The 17,201-nt window shown below is 38.3% G+C and overlaps 1 protein-coding gene across 1 annotated transcript in view; it reads left to right on the forward strand.

Annotated features, from left to right (window-relative positions):
- The first annotated feature begins 600 nt into the window (after nt 1-600).
- ORC1 (origin recognition complex, subunit 1) overlaps nt 601-17,201 on the forward strand; it is an 18,257-nt gene continuing 1,656 nt past the window's right edge. The window contains exons 1-14 of the mRNA XM_009884617.1: nt 601-689; nt 1,094-1,221; nt 2,601-2,770; nt 3,187-3,562; nt 4,205-4,502; nt 6,275-6,379; nt 6,740-6,941; nt 8,017-8,123; nt 8,928-9,029; nt 9,525-9,696; nt 11,985-12,092; nt 12,820-12,969; nt 14,231-14,350; nt 15,861-16,028. Of these exons, the coding sequence (XP_009882919.1) occupies nt 601-689; nt 1,094-1,221; nt 2,601-2,770; nt 3,187-3,562; nt 4,205-4,502; nt 6,275-6,379; nt 6,740-6,941; nt 8,017-8,123; nt 8,928-9,029; nt 9,525-9,696; nt 11,985-12,092; nt 12,820-12,969; nt 14,231-14,350; nt 15,861-16,028 (2,295 nt within the window). The remainder of the gene's footprint in view (nt 690-1,093; nt 1,222-2,600; nt 2,771-3,186; nt 3,563-4,204; nt 4,503-6,274; nt 6,380-6,739; nt 6,942-8,016; nt 8,124-8,927; nt 9,030-9,524; nt 9,697-11,984; nt 12,093-12,819; nt 12,970-14,230; nt 14,351-15,860; nt 16,029-17,201) is intronic.

Genomic DNA, 17,201 nt, shown 5'->3' on the forward strand with positions numbered 1-17,201 from the left:
GGCGAGGGGTGGGGGTGGCACTGGGGTGGGCGTTTTGCTGAGCTCTGCTGCCTCTTTCCAGAGGGCAAGTTGCTATTTAAGAAAAAAAACCCCGAAGTTCAAATGTAAGAATTGCGCGTAAGCGAAACTTCATCCGCCTGGTCGCTGTGAGATCTGGACCCAAACCAGCAAGGCACAGTCCTAAAGCGGCCGGCGGTGTGGGTCGGCCATCGCGGCGGGCAGGAGCCGGGAGGACTTGGTAATGAACAAACAGCTGGTAACCTTCTCTGTGAATAAGCGAAGTAGCCACTTATGAGGGAATCGCACGTTTGTCAAGTGTGGTAGTCAAGCACTGGACGTGGAAAAAAGGAATTGAAGAACAATCCGCTTACTAAACACCTTCCCTTTTTCCCTCTCCCTCAGGAGGGGCATCTGGAAGCTTTGGGAAGGAAGGTAGGCTTTTCTGAGTCAACCGATGCATGCCACGTTTTTCGTGCACACTGAAAGACCTGATGGCTTTTCTATGTATCAGGCCATCTTAAGTCTTTCTCTGCTTTCGTTTTTAAATAATAATTTTAAAAAAAAATTGTTTCTGCTTGTTTCAGCCTTTCCCTGGGAATCATGAACACTCGGCAGCAGAGCAAAATTACCTACTCCTGGTATGGAAAACCCATGAGCTCAGACAGAAAACTGAGGACTTTACGATACAAGTAAATAACGTTTATTGCCACTACAAGTAAATAACATTATTTTGTTCAGGGAAACTTAATTAATGAAGGTTTATGTACCTTTCTGACATTGTTTATGTTAATGTAGCAGGCAGTGAGAATGAGTAAGGTTTTGAGTGTTGTGTGATGACGCTGCATGTGTATAACAAAAATGTTGCAAAGCTTTTGAGTTACAAATTGCATAATGTCTAAACAAAAACATTTAATTAAATCTGTGAATAAGTGTTAACTGTCTACTTGAAATATATACGAAAGCTTTCAATCAGCGAACTCAATTGTAGGCTTTGCAGGAGGGGGCATAACTAGTAAGATTGACAGCTTTAATGATATGTGAATTATAAAGAATATGAAATCCTGCTAATCTGCATGTGTGCATCGCTTTCTAGGGGAATCATTATTAAATCAGAAAGAAGCAGAACAGAAACCTGTATACAACTTGGCGAGTTTATTTTAGTAGAAGGGGAGAATGCAGATCAACCTTTTGTGGCACAACTCCTGGATTTATATGAAGATGGTAAGAGAAATAAAAAATTACCTCCTATGTGAGAAATCTTAAAATGTTTTAAAGATACCTATTTCATGGGTATGTATTTATCGCATAATCCCATATCACTGGCCTAATTTATTAAGTAAATTGGGCTTTGGTAATCACTGCATCTATATTCACATGCTCCCCAGCTATTTGGGGCTGAGGGCTCATTTAAACTAGATTTGCTGGATAAACAGAGAGCTTAAAGACATTAAATTTTTACAACCTTTTTTGCTTAGTTGTCTAATTTAAAAGAAATGGTCCTTGAGAAAGATGGTGTGAGCTCATGCTGTATGTAGGGACTGGAGAATCCAAATGGAGGAAGAGCACAGCAGCCCTGGAACTTAAATCTTACTAGACACCAGGGAATTTGGCAATAAGGTACAAGGCTGAATAAATGGGACTACTTAATTCTTTCCTTGTAGAACTCCTTGTTTACAAATAAAGGTAGATATTAAAAGATAAATCATGGAAGTGGAGTGGTACAAATACTGTCTCTGAGTCTGAATTAGACGCTGCTCACTAGCTATGTCTGATTTCTTTGAAAGGCTTTTGTTTGTTTTGGGCCATCATGATGTTTTGAGTTGTTTTAAATATTTACTTTTCAAAAACATAAATACATATCATTCCAGCTTACTTATTTACTAATGCAGATTTACTGTAATATAACTGAATATTTTTTTCATGCTGGAATAAAACCTGTGAAACTTCCTTGAAAACAAGATTTTCCTTTTGTTACATATTTTTGACAAATTTGTTAAAGGGATGTGGCTTTGTTTTTCATTCAAAGATGAACACCTTAAAATGTAGAGAGGAACTTAATGTTTCATTGTAGTATGTTTCAGATGTTTCTTTTAACTCTCCACACTGAATCTGTTCATAGTGTTTATTCAGACTTTTTTTCTAGACATTTCAACAGCAGGATTCTCTGGTTTGTTAGGCAGTTAATTGTGTTTCTGGTTTACCTCTAAAATAACATTGAAATTACAGATAATATTCTGAAATTTCTCACTTCTCCTTTTATGTCACTGCTTTCAGTTAGTGGGGACTGATTAGAACACATTTATGCAAATGAGGAGCATCTTCATTTGTGATAGTGAACTGGTGGATCAGCTGGTCTGCAAGCATTTTGTGATTGAGACCCTATGCAGGTGTTATCTTAGTCCTTAAAAGTCTCAACAAACATCTTAATTTACTTAGAAAATGGTAATTGTGATCTCTTATCAGATGCTTCCTTACTTGTGTACAGGGGGACTTCTATTCTTGATGGCATTTTAGCTAAAGTCATTGAGGTCTGGTAATAACTATCTGCAATACAATAAAATTCTTAATGTTCACTGACTTTTTTTTTTACATTGTTACAGGTGCTCAGGAGAAACATGCAGTTGTGCAGTGGTTCAGTCATATTACAGAGATACCTCAGAATAAGAGGAAACTGCTTAAAAGGAAAGTTTTTCCCCAAGAGGTGTTTTTTGATCAGGTTTCTTGCTATGACACTGATATAGCTGTGGAGACCATTATTAAAAGCATCATGGTATGTACTGCAGCCCCTCTGCACATAGAGGGAAGAAAGAAACAATTTAAAAAGCATGGTAGAACAGTGAAGCTACTTTATTCCCAAACCAAATGCGTGATGTATATTTGTTAATGAAGTTAACATAGGATAGGATAGTTGAAAACTGTTGATATTCTGTCTTTCCTCCATCCCAAAATGACTTTGGTTCTTGGCAGGCAGCTCATTTAGAGGTTTCCGTGGAAGGAAGTAATGTTAATGGGGGTCTTGTAGTGCAATAAACTTGTGCTAGTGTAAATGTAGGTTGAAGGTGTGTCCCTACGTGATGAAGGGTTGCATGAGTTCCAATAATAAGATCTATGAATAGGGAATAGTTGAATGTTAAGTTAACAGTAAATGTTAAGGTATGTGTGTTTTGGTATTTTCTGTTTTTGCAGGTAATACCACTACATCTGGGGGAGGAACTACCTATTTCATTAAACAAGGAACAGACTTTCTATGTAAAACAGTCTTGGGATGGGAAATGCTTTAAGGCTTTGTGCCCTGACACATTTGCTAAGCTGAAAGAAGCCAGTAAGAAAGGAGGTGGCGTCCCAAACTCTTCAAACTCATTTATTCCTTCAGACATCATTTCCCCCCTGAAAAAAGAGACAGAGAGAGTTGTTCGGAGTGCCACAAAACCAAAAAATGTTGAGTTGGAAATAGAATCAAAACATTCTGCTTCCAAGTCCTCCCGCGCTAAGGAGAGACATTCACAAAGAGTGGCTAATGGCATCAAAACTCCAACAGCAAGGAAGAAATTGCAGTTAAACAGTATGTATATGGCAATACTCTGTCCGTCGTTAGTTTTGAATGTAGTATGTTTTGTGCCTCTTCATTTTGGGTAGTTCAAACAATGGTAATGTTCATCAGTAGTATTTTTAGCTACCTTATTCAGGCTTTGGGGTTAGCCCAAGCCTTTTGGGTGCATCAGTAGTTTGTCTTATGTCTGTTATCACAAGCAACTGTACCGCTTATATCCAGTTGATGTTGCAAATGTTATTTAACTGGTAAGTCTAAGTGCTTGTTGGCTGAAATGCTACCAATCAGCCTAACTTGACCTCAGAACATCTTACTTCAATCTTCCAGCAGTGCACTAGAATGTTTATGTTGGCCTGTTTGAATAAGCATATTTGATCCTAGGTAGCACAACATATTTTCAAACTGGAGCAAAGTTGTAAGTGATGGAGGTGGGTTAGAAAGCTGAAAAAATTAGTTTGTATTCTATTTAGTCATCTTTTTAGAGGAAATGTATGCCTTCTATATGTATTCGACTCCTTGTTCTGGAGGGAGGGTAATGCCATCCCCTTTCATTTAAATGACGCCACCAAGCCAGCCATACCATGTTTTCTGAAAGTTAACCAAACCAGCCATATTAAAAACTTGACAAAAGTTCATTTTGCTCTTGATTCCTAGGTCCTACAAGATCTTCTAAAGGCAGGATCCTGGGATGTGAAGTTTTGGAACTTTTGGATGATGATTGTGATGCCGTAGCACCGTTAGAACCATCAACTACTAAAAGAAAAGTGAAATTTACTGGTATTTTAGGCTCACCGCCAAAAATACCTTGCCCCAATAATAAGTCAAAGTCAGTGTTTGATACTGCAGAGGACTGGCAGAGGTTCAGTGATACAATACAATTATCCCCCTATAGTAAGGTCAAAGAATCCAGTGAGAAAGCCAAGAATCTTAATACAAAAGATGACACTGCATCGTAAGTGAAAGCCTTTTTACAATTATTTTTGTACGGGATTTCTATTTGTACGTAGTTCTGTTAAAGCACACTTATGAAAGACTTTTGGAGAGAGAAGCGGGTGAAGTCTTTGTGTGTACAATGTGTTGCCTGTTGAGATCACTGGGAGAAGGGGGGATAGCCTAAACAGCAAAGCTTTAGAAAGCGTAGTATTTGGAGGTGAATGAATGACTGGGGAGATCGTAAGAGGAGTTCACTTTAAAGATGAACACAAGGAGTTCATGGTTACAAGAACAGAGGGAAGAGGTTGGAAATGGAAGGCAATGGTAGGATGATGTGAAAGGGAATTGAAGCTATATTGATTGTTATGGTTTGTACTCATCAGCATGGATAAAAAAATACTTCCCTGCAGTCATTGTACATATGTCATACAGGCTCAAATGTGCCCTGCTTGTGACAATTACTGAGATACGCTGAACTATAGAAAGTGATGCGATGGGTGTCATGAGAGTTCTCATGATAATTGTATGTATACTTTCATGCGAATTTTTATGTAGAAAAGAAATCAAAACTCAAAAAGCATAATTGTTTAAGTATATCTTCACACAGCCTTTAAAAATGGCATTAAGCTGGGGCAGGAGGAGAATGAATCAGATTTTTTTGTATAAAATGTTGCAAGAAGCCAAAAACCAGTCATGTTCTTCCTTTCAAAGAGTAAAGATGTGGGTGCAACACTTGGATCTGCACCCTATTTTTGTCACTATATAGCAAAAAAACCCATTTACTTTTAGTTGATAAATTAATGGCATTTCAGTGGTATTAACAGATCTAAAAAAATTTCTGAGAACTGTCTACAAATAATTAAAGTAATTCATCTCATTGTGTACTTTAAACTAATAGGAAAGTTGTATTAACAGGAAAGCATTTCAGTGGTAGGGATGAAGAAGTGCCCAAGAAGACAACCAAGGAATCTCAAAACAGAAATAGAAAAATCTACTCCAAAGGGCAGATCAGAGAGATGCTCAAAGAAAATTATATTTGTTTTCCTTCTCTGAAAAAAAATAAACAAAACAAAAAACCCTGAAAAACATCAACAGAAACCCACAACCAAACAAAAAAACACTACTGTTTTGAGCCCCTGTCCCTTCCGTTTGGCAGTGTTATATTTGCAAAATAATTTGGCTGCTAAGTGAACTCTATTAGCATTTATTCAGTGCTCTTCACAAATGTATGTGTGTCTGACTGAGAAAGCAAGGGAAAGCTGTTAATGTGTAGCAGCTGTCAGTCAATATGAAGTAAATTGCTTTTGCCAGCGGAGGGTGCATCAGGAAACAAAGCAGGATAATGTAGATAGTGCCCAAGCCAGAGACGTCCGTTTTGAGCTAATGCTAGTGCAGTTGCTATCGTCACAGCATCATAGGTCAGCTGGTGACTCTGACTTGTATGGACTCAGGGCGTTTCTTTAGACTTAGCAGCTTTCCTCAACTGGTTTACGAAGCTCTATAGAAATACTTATACTTTGCTATAAAAATCTTTACAGTACAGACCATGAATGAACTATAGTAAATATTTTGTGGGGGGTTGTTTTGGAGTTTTTTTGGCAAAGATATATTGAAGAGAGGGGAACTTGTGCTACCAATACCCATGCCGTAGCCAATCTGTAAATAACTGTAAACAAGAACTCATGCTGGATTGACAGCTGAACAATTGAGCCTGAAGTTTGAAAAGCCTTCTCTCTTTGCAAGTGTGATGCAAAGAGGAAATAGAAATAGCTTTGTGTTCTTTCTTTACAGCTTAATCGGACATCAGGAACTGGGTAGTCAGAGCCTTATATTGACCCCTCGTTCTCGTAGAATATGCGCACAGAACACAAGCGCTCGCATTAGAGAGCAAGTCAGGTAAACTTTTGCATTCATGCTATCTTATTCAGATTGCTGTTGATAGCTTGATGCCTTGAGAGTTTGTCTAGTTTAATAACAAAATGCAAATGGTTCTAGAAGCACAGCTTAACTTCAGTGTGAATAAAAACTGTCTTACGTTCAGAAACATAAAGCCAACTCATGGTGTTCTTCAGGAAACTGACTTCCTTTAAGCCAGTCTGTTAAATAGCCATGAAAATTAACAGCTCAAGTGGAAAATAAGTTGGCTTGCTGATTATGATTAACTACAGGAAAAGCTGAAAATGTACAAATGATACTTTGTAGTGTGTAGAGTTGTATGTATTTTTTTAAAACTCGTGTCATTTCTATTTCTCATAGCATATTAAATACGCTAGAGTTGAACCAGGAAGAGGATTTTCTGTCTAGCTCAGACAGCTCTTACTCTTCAAGTAGTGAGGAAGAGGAGAATGATGTGTTCTGTACACCAGAAAAGAAAACTAAATCAAGCAAAATATTCAGCACCCCAAAATCTTCAAGGAAGTGTTCAGTTCACACTCCTGCTAAGACCCTGAAGAAAACTGTAAGGTTCCTTTTAAAAGAGCTGGTTGTATTATTTCTAAGCCAATTATTTGAATGCTTGATGGCTGCATACCAAAATTAAGTATCTGAATTTCTTAGCTTTTAATGAAACGTTGTCTTGATTCACATGATCTTTCGTGTTTGTAGGTTATGTGAATGTGTAAAACACTTGCATATTGTGAACATTGTGACCGTGTTGATCTGTGAACTCTGGCCTAAACAGGGAAAATGTATGATTGGGCTGGAGCTGAACAATCTGACAAATCCATTTATGATCACCATTTTTACTGTTATTGTAAGCTGTGCACTAAGATGTTTTAGTTCTATTTCTGTGCAGTCTATATATATAGCATAAAGCTGTAAGACCAACTTTGTGCTTGGCAGTAGAGCTGTCTTGATTATTGAAGGCTTACCAATGTGCAAATGCTTACCAACACAAAAGGGATGCTCTGCAGCATTCATGGCCGCACCACAGAAAGTGTTTCTTATACTGTCCTGATGCTGATGCAGATGGGATACCATACTATGTGAATCTTAGGCCTGACTCATTAACACTGTTTTCATCACCATAGCCATACTGTCATTGATATACTGTCAATGGCTAATTTTTACTCTGCGTTTATGAAGTGTCTTGACATGGAAATCCTAGTGTAAATAGAACTTCTAAGCACAACAGGGCAGAATAATTAAGATACTGTATGGCTTTTTTGTTTGGATGATGAAATTCAGATAGATCAATTTCTAGTTGTTTGCTGTTTCTTAAGAACTGGATCCCTTTGTAACACAGCACTTCAGAAAGCCATAAACAATTTTAAAAGTCTTCAGGGGGTTAAAAGATGTAGTTGTCTTTCACTACCCCCCTTCCAGTTTGTTTCTTCCTTTAGGAAGAAAAGACCATGAGGCTTGTTTGGTAACTCCCTTTTGTAAAGACTTTTTCTCTTTTCATCTTGTACTGTGGCATCTCCAGATAGTCTTTGTACATAAGTAATATTTGGGAAACTTGTATGAATGATCAGTCTCCAATAGAAATTGCTGTATGTAGAAAAGCTGTTTGAGGCTATAACTTTTCATTACAGCCTTTACCTGGAACACCCAAGACGCCCCGGAATGCAACTCCTGAAATACCCAGGCGCAACCATGCAGCACAGAAACCAACCAGTATACTAGAAGAAGCCAGATTAAGGTAACGTGTGCTCCGGGGAGGAAATCATCTTTCTTGCATCAGGTATGCATAGCAGTAGGCTATGCTAAAATGGGGAAGTGTCATCTTTACATCTTCATATTGAATACATTTTGTAAAAACGCATGGTGTTTTGATACCAGAAGAGCATTTCTGAATTTGCAGTACAATACTAGATTTATGAATACTAGTATTATTTACAATACTACTTTTACAACTTTGAATTATTATAACCAGTCCATGCTAAGTTCTTCAGAATTAGGTATCTGTCTTTATTCTGTGCAACATTAGAAAAACAAAGATCCTGTCTTATTAGCTTTAGATTGTAAAGGTACGATATCTGTCTCCTCTTGGTGTGTGAAAAAGTTTTACAAGTATCGTTGTAGATCTTCACAGTGGGGAAAAAAAAAGGCATTCAGTCCTGAATGCATCTTTCAAACTGAGTTTTAGTTTTTTCAGTTTCCTGTAAGCAGTTTGTCCTGTTTTATCCTACCTCTATGCTGACTTACAAATTTTTTGTGAATTAGAACAGCTAGATCTTCATTGCTGCATATTTGTGCTGTTTGTTTATGAAGATGAGTGTTCAGCCCTGTTAAAAGCACATATAGAGATCTATTTCTTTTGGGACACCTGACATTGGTGTTCAAACTTAAGTGAGAGTTGAAAAACTACACACAAATGTGAAAGGTGGAGCGCCTGGCTATTTGTTTTCCTCGGTAGACCCTTCAGGTGGAACTGCAAAAATGCAAACCTTGGACCTCCTATTTAAATTTTCTTGCTCTTCCTCTTTTCTTTTCTAATTAAAAGGCTGCATGTTTCTGCTATCCCAGAATCTCTGCCCTGTCGTGAAGAAGAATTCCAGGATATCTATAACTTTGTGGAAAGCAAACTTATTGATGGTACAGGAGGGTGAGTTTGGTGAGACAGTAACCGAGATCACATCTACCTATGGCATAACAGCAGCCAGACAATTAACACTACTGTTATTTAAGAAGTTATCATCATTTGGCTGAATTAAAGTTCCTAGTTGAATTTTCCTGGTATTTTTCCTAAGAAGGGTTGTGCATAGAAATAATGTGGGCTCTGTTATCATACAGATTCAAACTAAAGATCAAAATATAATTCAATATAATTCAGTCAATTTCTGATGAGTGGGAAACTTTTTTTTAAGAGGTAAATTACATTTATAAAGTATTTTAGGTTGCTAATTGTTTCAGTACTAATAAAAATCCTCATGATCCTCCAATGTGGTATGTGTCCCAGTAACTGAAATACAGGGAATCACTTGAAGTCACAGAGGAGTAGTATTCAAGGCTGGTCTCAGAGCCCAGGAATTCCAGCTTGGTAATCCTAAAAGTATTATCATTTTACTCAGGCTGCTGAAAAGGTGTTCTCCTTTTGCAGGTGCATGTACATTTCTGGAGTGCCTGGAACAGGTAAAACTGCAACTGTTCATGAAGTAATTCGCTGTCTTCAGCAAGCTGCAGAAAATGATGACCTACCATCATTCCAGTTTGTAGAGATCAATGGCATGAAGCTGACTGACCCTCACCAAGCTTACGTGCAGATACTAGAGGTAAGTAAAGCCTCTTCAATGGCTCTCTGGTTTGAAATAAGAAGAGATCTTATAATGTACCATCAGATCCTTTACGTGTTATAGTATTCAAGGCACTTAATATACCAATACTTCCTAGTAGTCCCTCCGAGAGACCGCGTGCTTTTATCTTAGAGCGGGTTAAAAAATAATTAACTTAAGGCTGTGGCCAACTTCTTGAACTGTTTGGCTTTCAGCTGCATAAGGGCAGTGGCTGTTAAATAGCCTGATATATTACATCCGCTCAGGTTTAACAGAAATATAAACCAGATTCTTTTTATATTTTTCCCTTCTCTAACTTTTTCTGCACATGTATGCTTAAAAAGTTACTGAGATGATAAGTCTGGAAGTAAGTGTAGCAGTAGAATAATTACTAAGGAGGTCTTAATGGTTAATTTAATTGGTCTGTCTTCCTAGCAGTGAAGCTGAAGAGGGACCATCTCTGTCAACAATACTGTATTACTGTATTTCAAATTTCCATGACAAACTAGTCTGTAGTGTCTCATCAGGGACTGACTGTGCTTGCGTTTATATGGGTGTGAATTAACCTTCTGAGGACTGGATTAAGATCAACCGATAGGCGTTAGACAGTAACTGCTCAAGACCTTTGTCAGTCTAGGCTAATGCCAAGCCAGTGACGTGAAAACGAAATGGTGGTTTCGTGAAGCATCTATTCCATTTTCTTAAAAACTTTTGCTCCATTTGTTTAAACTTGACATCTTCTATCTGATCAGGAAGTGGTACACATTGTTCTAATATCCCTATCTGCATAGCTGGGAATTACATTTACATACTTGCATCCTTTCCTCAAACCAGCATAGACACTGTCTTGCTGAGGGATTTGCTGTAACCGGGTCTCTGTGTTTCTTTCGGATAGTGAAAGGCTTCATAACAATTACCTTATTTCATGGTAATGTTAATTTATTTTAACACTCGTTGTTCCTATCCCATTCAGCATAGAATTTTAAAATTAATAAAGAACAGGCCTTTGAAAGTAAAATTTGTTGCCCCCCATGGGCCCTGAACGCTTTAAGCTAGCCCAGCTAAATATCCTTCAGGAGATCATGTAGTCAAATGAACCAGTTATTTCTCTGATTCCTTCTGCCTCAGCTGTTATCCGGGTACGCTAGCTAAGGCTGCTGCTGCATTTCTGATTGCTGCATCTCTTGCTGTGGGTCAATCTCAAGTTCCAGTTTGCTGATGTTTCTTTGCATGACTGAAGCAAATTCTGGAGTGTTCACTACTGCAGTTACCTCACTGTCATAGTAAAGTTTATAAAGAAGGGAACAGGAACAGGAAGGCCTGGACAGATGAAAGACATGAGGGTAAATATCTGGGTACCGCAAGTGTGCCAATTCCACCATAACAAACTGAACTCTGTGGTATATTGGATGCCCAGTTCCAGACCTGTAGAACCAGGATCCTCTGCGATCTAACTGATTTGTATTACTGATTCAGACTGTCCTGACTGAACTGGAAACATGAAACAAGCGTAGATTATACATTATTGTCATGCTCCAGCTTGTTTAATAATTATGAAATCTCAGGTCAGTTTTTAAGGGATTCTGGAGAACAAATACAATTTTCAAATGCAATCTCCATTTTACTTTACGGCTTGACTCTGAACTATGTTGAACAATTGATTCAGCATATATAGTGTAATTTTGAAATGGCATGCTTTAATTTCTGTATATATTTGGACCTGCAAGGGAACAGGTAGCATACAGTCAGCTCATCTGTTTTGCCACGCAGATTATTGCCGTAGCAGTTCTTGTTGAAGGTAATTTTTTCGCTTAGAGTTGAATAGACTAGTTCTAGATCCTGCAGCTGATGCATTAATATTTTAATGGAAATCCAAGACTACTGAACTCAGGCTGTTCTTGTCAACTAATGTACGTTTTCAATAGGTGTTTTGCGTTCAGGGACACCCTTGAGGTATGCTAGGTTTAGAGTTCTCCTGAGACTGGGTTCAGGATTTCTTAATGAATCTATATTTAAGACAAATTGCACAGAATTCTAATGGCCTTTCTTTTTAGCTATATATTCTTTTGTTTCTGTTCTCCTTTATGGTCAGTTTCTGGTAGGCCTGAGTGTCTTATGAGCTACTTTTTTCTTTTTATTTTTTTTAACTCCTTCCCCATGGGGAAAAAAACCCCAACAGATATTTGGTGTTGACCATTAGAGAAAAGTTAAAACCAAACAGGAGCTAAACTTTCTGTTTCCAGGGATTTGGTGTGATTAACCTGCAACATTGTTTAATCCTTGTCCAGTTACTGACAGGTCAGAAGGTGACAGCAACCCATGCAGCAGTACTGTTAGCAAAACTGTTCAATACGCCTGGACCAAAGAGGAAAACCACAGTGCTGATAGTGGATGAGGTGAGACAAAGAATCCTTTGTTCTCTTTCCTTGAAGTATCATAAGAAATGAGTTTTTGAAGGATGGAAAAAGACATGCTTAGACTATATCATATGTGATCTAGTAGGAACGAGCTTAGGAGAGAAGACAAACAAACAGTTCCTCTTAGCCTCACCAGGAAGCTGAATTTAAATGGGCAAGTATCATGTTGCCATATTGTTCTCTGCCTTGGAGTTCACATTGGCTTTATGTTTTATTTTGGTCCAAGTCATGGAATGAGTTCAACTGTATTTTATCTGGAAGTTGCTACTTTTCCAGTGAGGAAACTCAGTGAAATAAGTCATATCCAGTTTTGAAACTCCTTGAATGTGCTATGTTCAGAAATAAAGAAACGCACACTTATTTTTTTGCTGTAAGCTAATTCAGGTTCTCACATGGAAGGTCTTTTAGTCTTGTTAGATATAGTATTAATGTCACAGTAGTGTTTAAAAAACCAAGCTATTTAATCACTGTACTGTAATTAATACTGTTAAAGCAGTAGGACTGTGCTTTTCCAAAAGAAATTAGAGCCCCAATTCAGAAAATGGGGTCCTATCAGCAGATGGATAAAGGAAACACAACAGAGACAGCTTGTTCAGAATTACATAAGAAGTCTTCTGTGGTAGAGCTAGCTCTAAAATCCCTGTCAGGTATTGTAAATACAAGACCATTGTTCTTTTTCAGTCTAGTTCTTTTTCTATTTCTGCAGCTTGATCTTCTGTGGACCCGGAAGCAGAATGTGATGTACAATTTATTTGACTGGCCAACTCAAAAGCACTCCAAGTTAATCATCTTGGCCATTGCTAACACCATGGACTTGCCAGAGAGAATAATGATGAACAGAGTAGCTAGCAGGCTGGTATGTCCTAGCAGTTTTGTTGCTATGCTATAAAATGAGAACGGATTAAATACTGTATGCAATCAAAAGTAACCCAGGAGAAAGGTAGTGCTGGTTGCTTCAGAGGTTAAATGATGCTTTTATAATTCCGTCTCCAGAGGGCCAATAATGGACACATAAATCTTAGCAAAGTAAGTTAAGGAGCCAGCCTGCTAATCGGATGTTATGCAGTGTAAGTACACTATGTTCTTGTAAGAGTGAATTAAGAATACTAATGTCTTTTTAAACATATTAAGATCTGGATAATCAAATGCAATGCTTCATGGTTGAGCTGCTTACTCCAGAGTTCAGAAGAATTCTCTTCTGGTTGCTCTTCCTCTTTCCCCTTTCATTCCAGGCACCTGGTTACTTCTCTCTGTTTGCCAACAGCTGGTAGATTTTCTTTGGAAAACTTTAGATACCTGTGGACAGAAAGTTGGATGCACTCTACAACTCTACACCTATGTTGAATACACTTATTTTTTTTAGTCATCTCTTCATCACTGCACTGAAAAGTGATTTGGAAAAACAGTGCTCTGTGCCTCCATCCTTCTGTGACTCAAAATAGTCCCACAGCGTGTGAATTGCTTTCCTCCACCCACTAACCCTGCAGATCAGCTGAGTCCATGTAGTCACAAGAGAGAAGAATTTTGCAGAAGAAACACAAACCTCAAGCCTCCTGTAGAATATGAAGGGCAGCGCACCATCTGTAACATAGATTGTCCTTCTCATTTGAAAGCAGTTTTTATTAGCTTGAGCCAGAAGAGGATTTTTAATTCTTGGGTGATTGCTACCATCAAGTCAATAGTATGACTACCGTATGCATGTATACAGATATGCTGTATACAAAGGAGAGATGAATATTTTTTCGTAGCTTCTGCTGTTACTGTATTAAAAAATAAAGTGTAAACCGTTGTAGTCAAGTTGTACTAGGTGGCTCTGATTTGTTTACAAGCTTTGTAAGAGAAATTTGAATTCTAATCGCAACAGTGCTTGTTCCTCAGGCCTTCCAGTGGGGAGGTCCAAACAGTGGTCCTCACTTAGAGTTTTGTGGATTTGCACATTTATTTCACAAATATGGAGTGGAAGAATTGATTAAAGCATATCACTTGGAGGGGAAGGATGCAAAAGAGAGCTTACTCCTATCAGAGAAATTAAAGCTAACTCTACAGGCTATGTGTGAGCAGTTGAGGGTTTTCAGGTGCTACAAACGCTTCTCACTGTACTGTATTATTTACTATAGGGCCTCACCAGAATGTCCTTTCAGCCCTACACCTACAAACAGTTACAGCAAATTATTTCATCCAGACTAAACAGCATGAAGGCATTTGAAGAGGATGCAATTCAGCTAGTTTCCAGAAAGGTAAGCACAGTACAGGTGTACATCTTCTGTGTTGCGCCAGGGAGAGGGTGGGAGGGGCAGCAAGGGAGAATTTTGTAACAGTAGTCAGAATTGGTTCTGTGGTTATGTGTTCCGCATTGGAGGCAAAGCGGGGTGCAATTAGCAAATTATACCTTATGCTCTCTGTAAGGTATACAGCGTGTTTTCACAGGAAACTGCTAAAGCAGTGTCCTTGGTTTTTCTACCTACTTTGAGAAGGCAGCAGTGTATTCCAAGAGCTGGAGTCATGACAACGAGAGTCGTGATAATGCATGATGATAAGATGTCAGCTTTCTCCAGGGTTTGGCATAATGTGAGTCATTGGATGATCTTGAAAAAAAGTTAGTATGCCAGTGGCAGTGGAAATATCCATATTAGTTTTCTTTCTCAAGATGTTTAAAGCCTTGTCATAATAGATAGTATCTGTTCTGTTGCCAGTCTTAATACCCAGTTGTACAAAAAAATAATGCATTAGGGATCAGTAGCTTCTCAAATTAAGATGTATGCATTGTTTAATGCCTTATTTTGGCAATTATACATTAAAATAATGTTTTAATTATGTTAGAACATCTGTCAACTAGTATACACTTAAACTTTTTCTGCTAAGCATCACTGCAGGATTAAAAGAGTACTCATGTCAGAAGTAAATATTAGCATTTGTGTTGTTATGAAGGAACCACCTTTTTGTAAGAACAATAGTGGTGATTTTGTAGACTGAATAATCTGCAGTGCTTTTCTAGTATGATTTTTCTTCAGAACATCTAGAAAAATAACTTGCAATTAGATTTTTCTAAAGGGTTTCTCATTCTTGTCTCCAGCTGGGCTCTTGGGCTTTCATATGTTATCAGCACCTACAGGGAAAACTACGCCAGTACTATATCTAGCGAGTGTTCACAACTTTATTAATATTGTTAACCACGAGTGGGGTTTTAAGAAGTATTTAGTTTCAGAGACCTAAAAATTTTCAGGAACTTGTAAGTGTAAATTCACTGTCCCAGATGCTTCTTTGAGACCTACTAAAAGTATTGGTGTACTCATATGCTATTCAGTATGGAAAAACTGAGGAGTTTTTTGCCTCCTCTTTTTTTTTTTTTCCTTCCCCTCTTCCTTTCTGAATGAACGTGGATTGTGGTAGGGTCTATATTGATAAAATTTCTGAAAAATTTTGATGTTGAACTGAACTGCTCACATTGAATTTCCTGGAAATTTTTTTTTAACTTCCGATTTCTGTGGTTGTAGAAAAAAATTTAGTCTTGAATTTGTGATGACCAGATTGGGTGGGGGTGTGGGAGGGTTGCTGGTTTTGGTCAGTAAGATTGTTATTTAAAATCTGTGATTCTAGTAATGTAGTTCACAGCAGCAGTGCTCTCCTGTTTTGTGGTGAGGTTGGTTTGGGGTTTTTTTGGTTGTTTTTTTTTTCTATTGATTCTTGCTAAACTCTTTTCTCAACTTGTAGAAAATGCTGCTATAAACCTGTCATGCTTACTTTCAGGTCGCAGCACTGTCTGGGGATGCAAGGCGTTGCCTTGATATCTGCAGAAGGGCCACTGAGATCTGTGAGTTTGCTAGCCATAAGAGAACCCCTGAAATAGTCAGGATGGCCCATGTGACAGAAGCCATAGATGAAATGTTTTCATCACCATATATAAATGCAATCAGGTAAAAACACTTCTCAGAGGAATTTCTTTGCTTCTGTGTCTTTTTTGAAAAAATAGCCCAGTGAAAACATTCAGTCTGTCCTCACCACCCTTTGGGACTGCAGGCGGTGCATCGTGCTTTGTTGAAGAATGGTACAAAACAAGTGTTGCAGCACAGCTAGGACGGAGAGGGGTACAAAATAGGAATTAAAGACAGGGGAATCCAAGGCATAGAAATCACTCATACAAGTTTATACAGTGTGTTTCCATGTTAGTATGTTAGCTCAGATCAGGAGGGGGCTTTTGAAATTTCAAGATTGTCCCTGCTCACTGTACGCTGATTTCTCTGAACAGCAGTCTCTGCGTACATATATTTGAGCTCCTTCCAGTTGGAACTAAATCAGAAAGATACACTCAGGAGCCCACAGCTACGAATGCTGCTGGTCATTCAGCATACTGGACCAGACTTTGAGCTAGACTGAAGCAAAACCCACTCAGACATGCATAGTGTAGGCATCAGGTCCTCAAAAGCCAACTGTTCCCCTCTATGTATCCACTTGTATTATGCCACTAATTTTACTTGCTTAAATACAGCCACAGATGTCTGAGCAGAATGCAGGACTTCCCCATTTCAACTGGTTTCTTTCTTTAACGTAAATAGATTCTGTTAGGATTTCCAAAAGGTTTCCTGAGGGAATACATGTGAGGAATTCTGTTACCCTTCAGTGGTCTGCACAAGTTGTAACTGGTAAAGGGCTTTACCAGTTTCTGGTCAAAAAGAAAAGGATGTTTCATCAAATAGTGGGGAGGGTAAGGGGTGCAAATACAGTATTTTGCTGGATATGTAAGTAATGCTACTTGGGCCTGAAAACCTCAATGTTAATTTGCTAGTTCATAAATGTAAGGTGACCGTGACACACTGCAGAACACGTATGATGCACAGAATGAAAAGTTGTGTTCAGATACATTGAAAGAGAGGTGAGGTGAAGTGAAATGCAGTGTATTGTGGTGGCAGAGTTGCAGGATGTAATACAACAGCTTGTTGACATAAACTACCCCTCTCAGGTAGAAAAATACCCTGCATTTAAATAGGAGGTTACCAAGCAGTTTCCATTCCAGACTTCTTCCTGATGTTTCATAACTTCTAAACTTCACAGATTAATTTTTGTCTGTTTTGTTTTGACACTCAGGAATGC

The sequence above is a fragment of the Charadrius vociferus genome, unplaced genomic scaffold, assembly GCF_000708025.1.
Source record: "Charadrius vociferus isolate BGI_N301 unplaced genomic scaffold, ASM70802v2 scaffold163, whole genome shotgun sequence".
NCBI lineage: Eukaryota > Metazoa > Chordata > Aves > Charadriiformes > Charadriidae > Charadrius > Charadrius vociferus.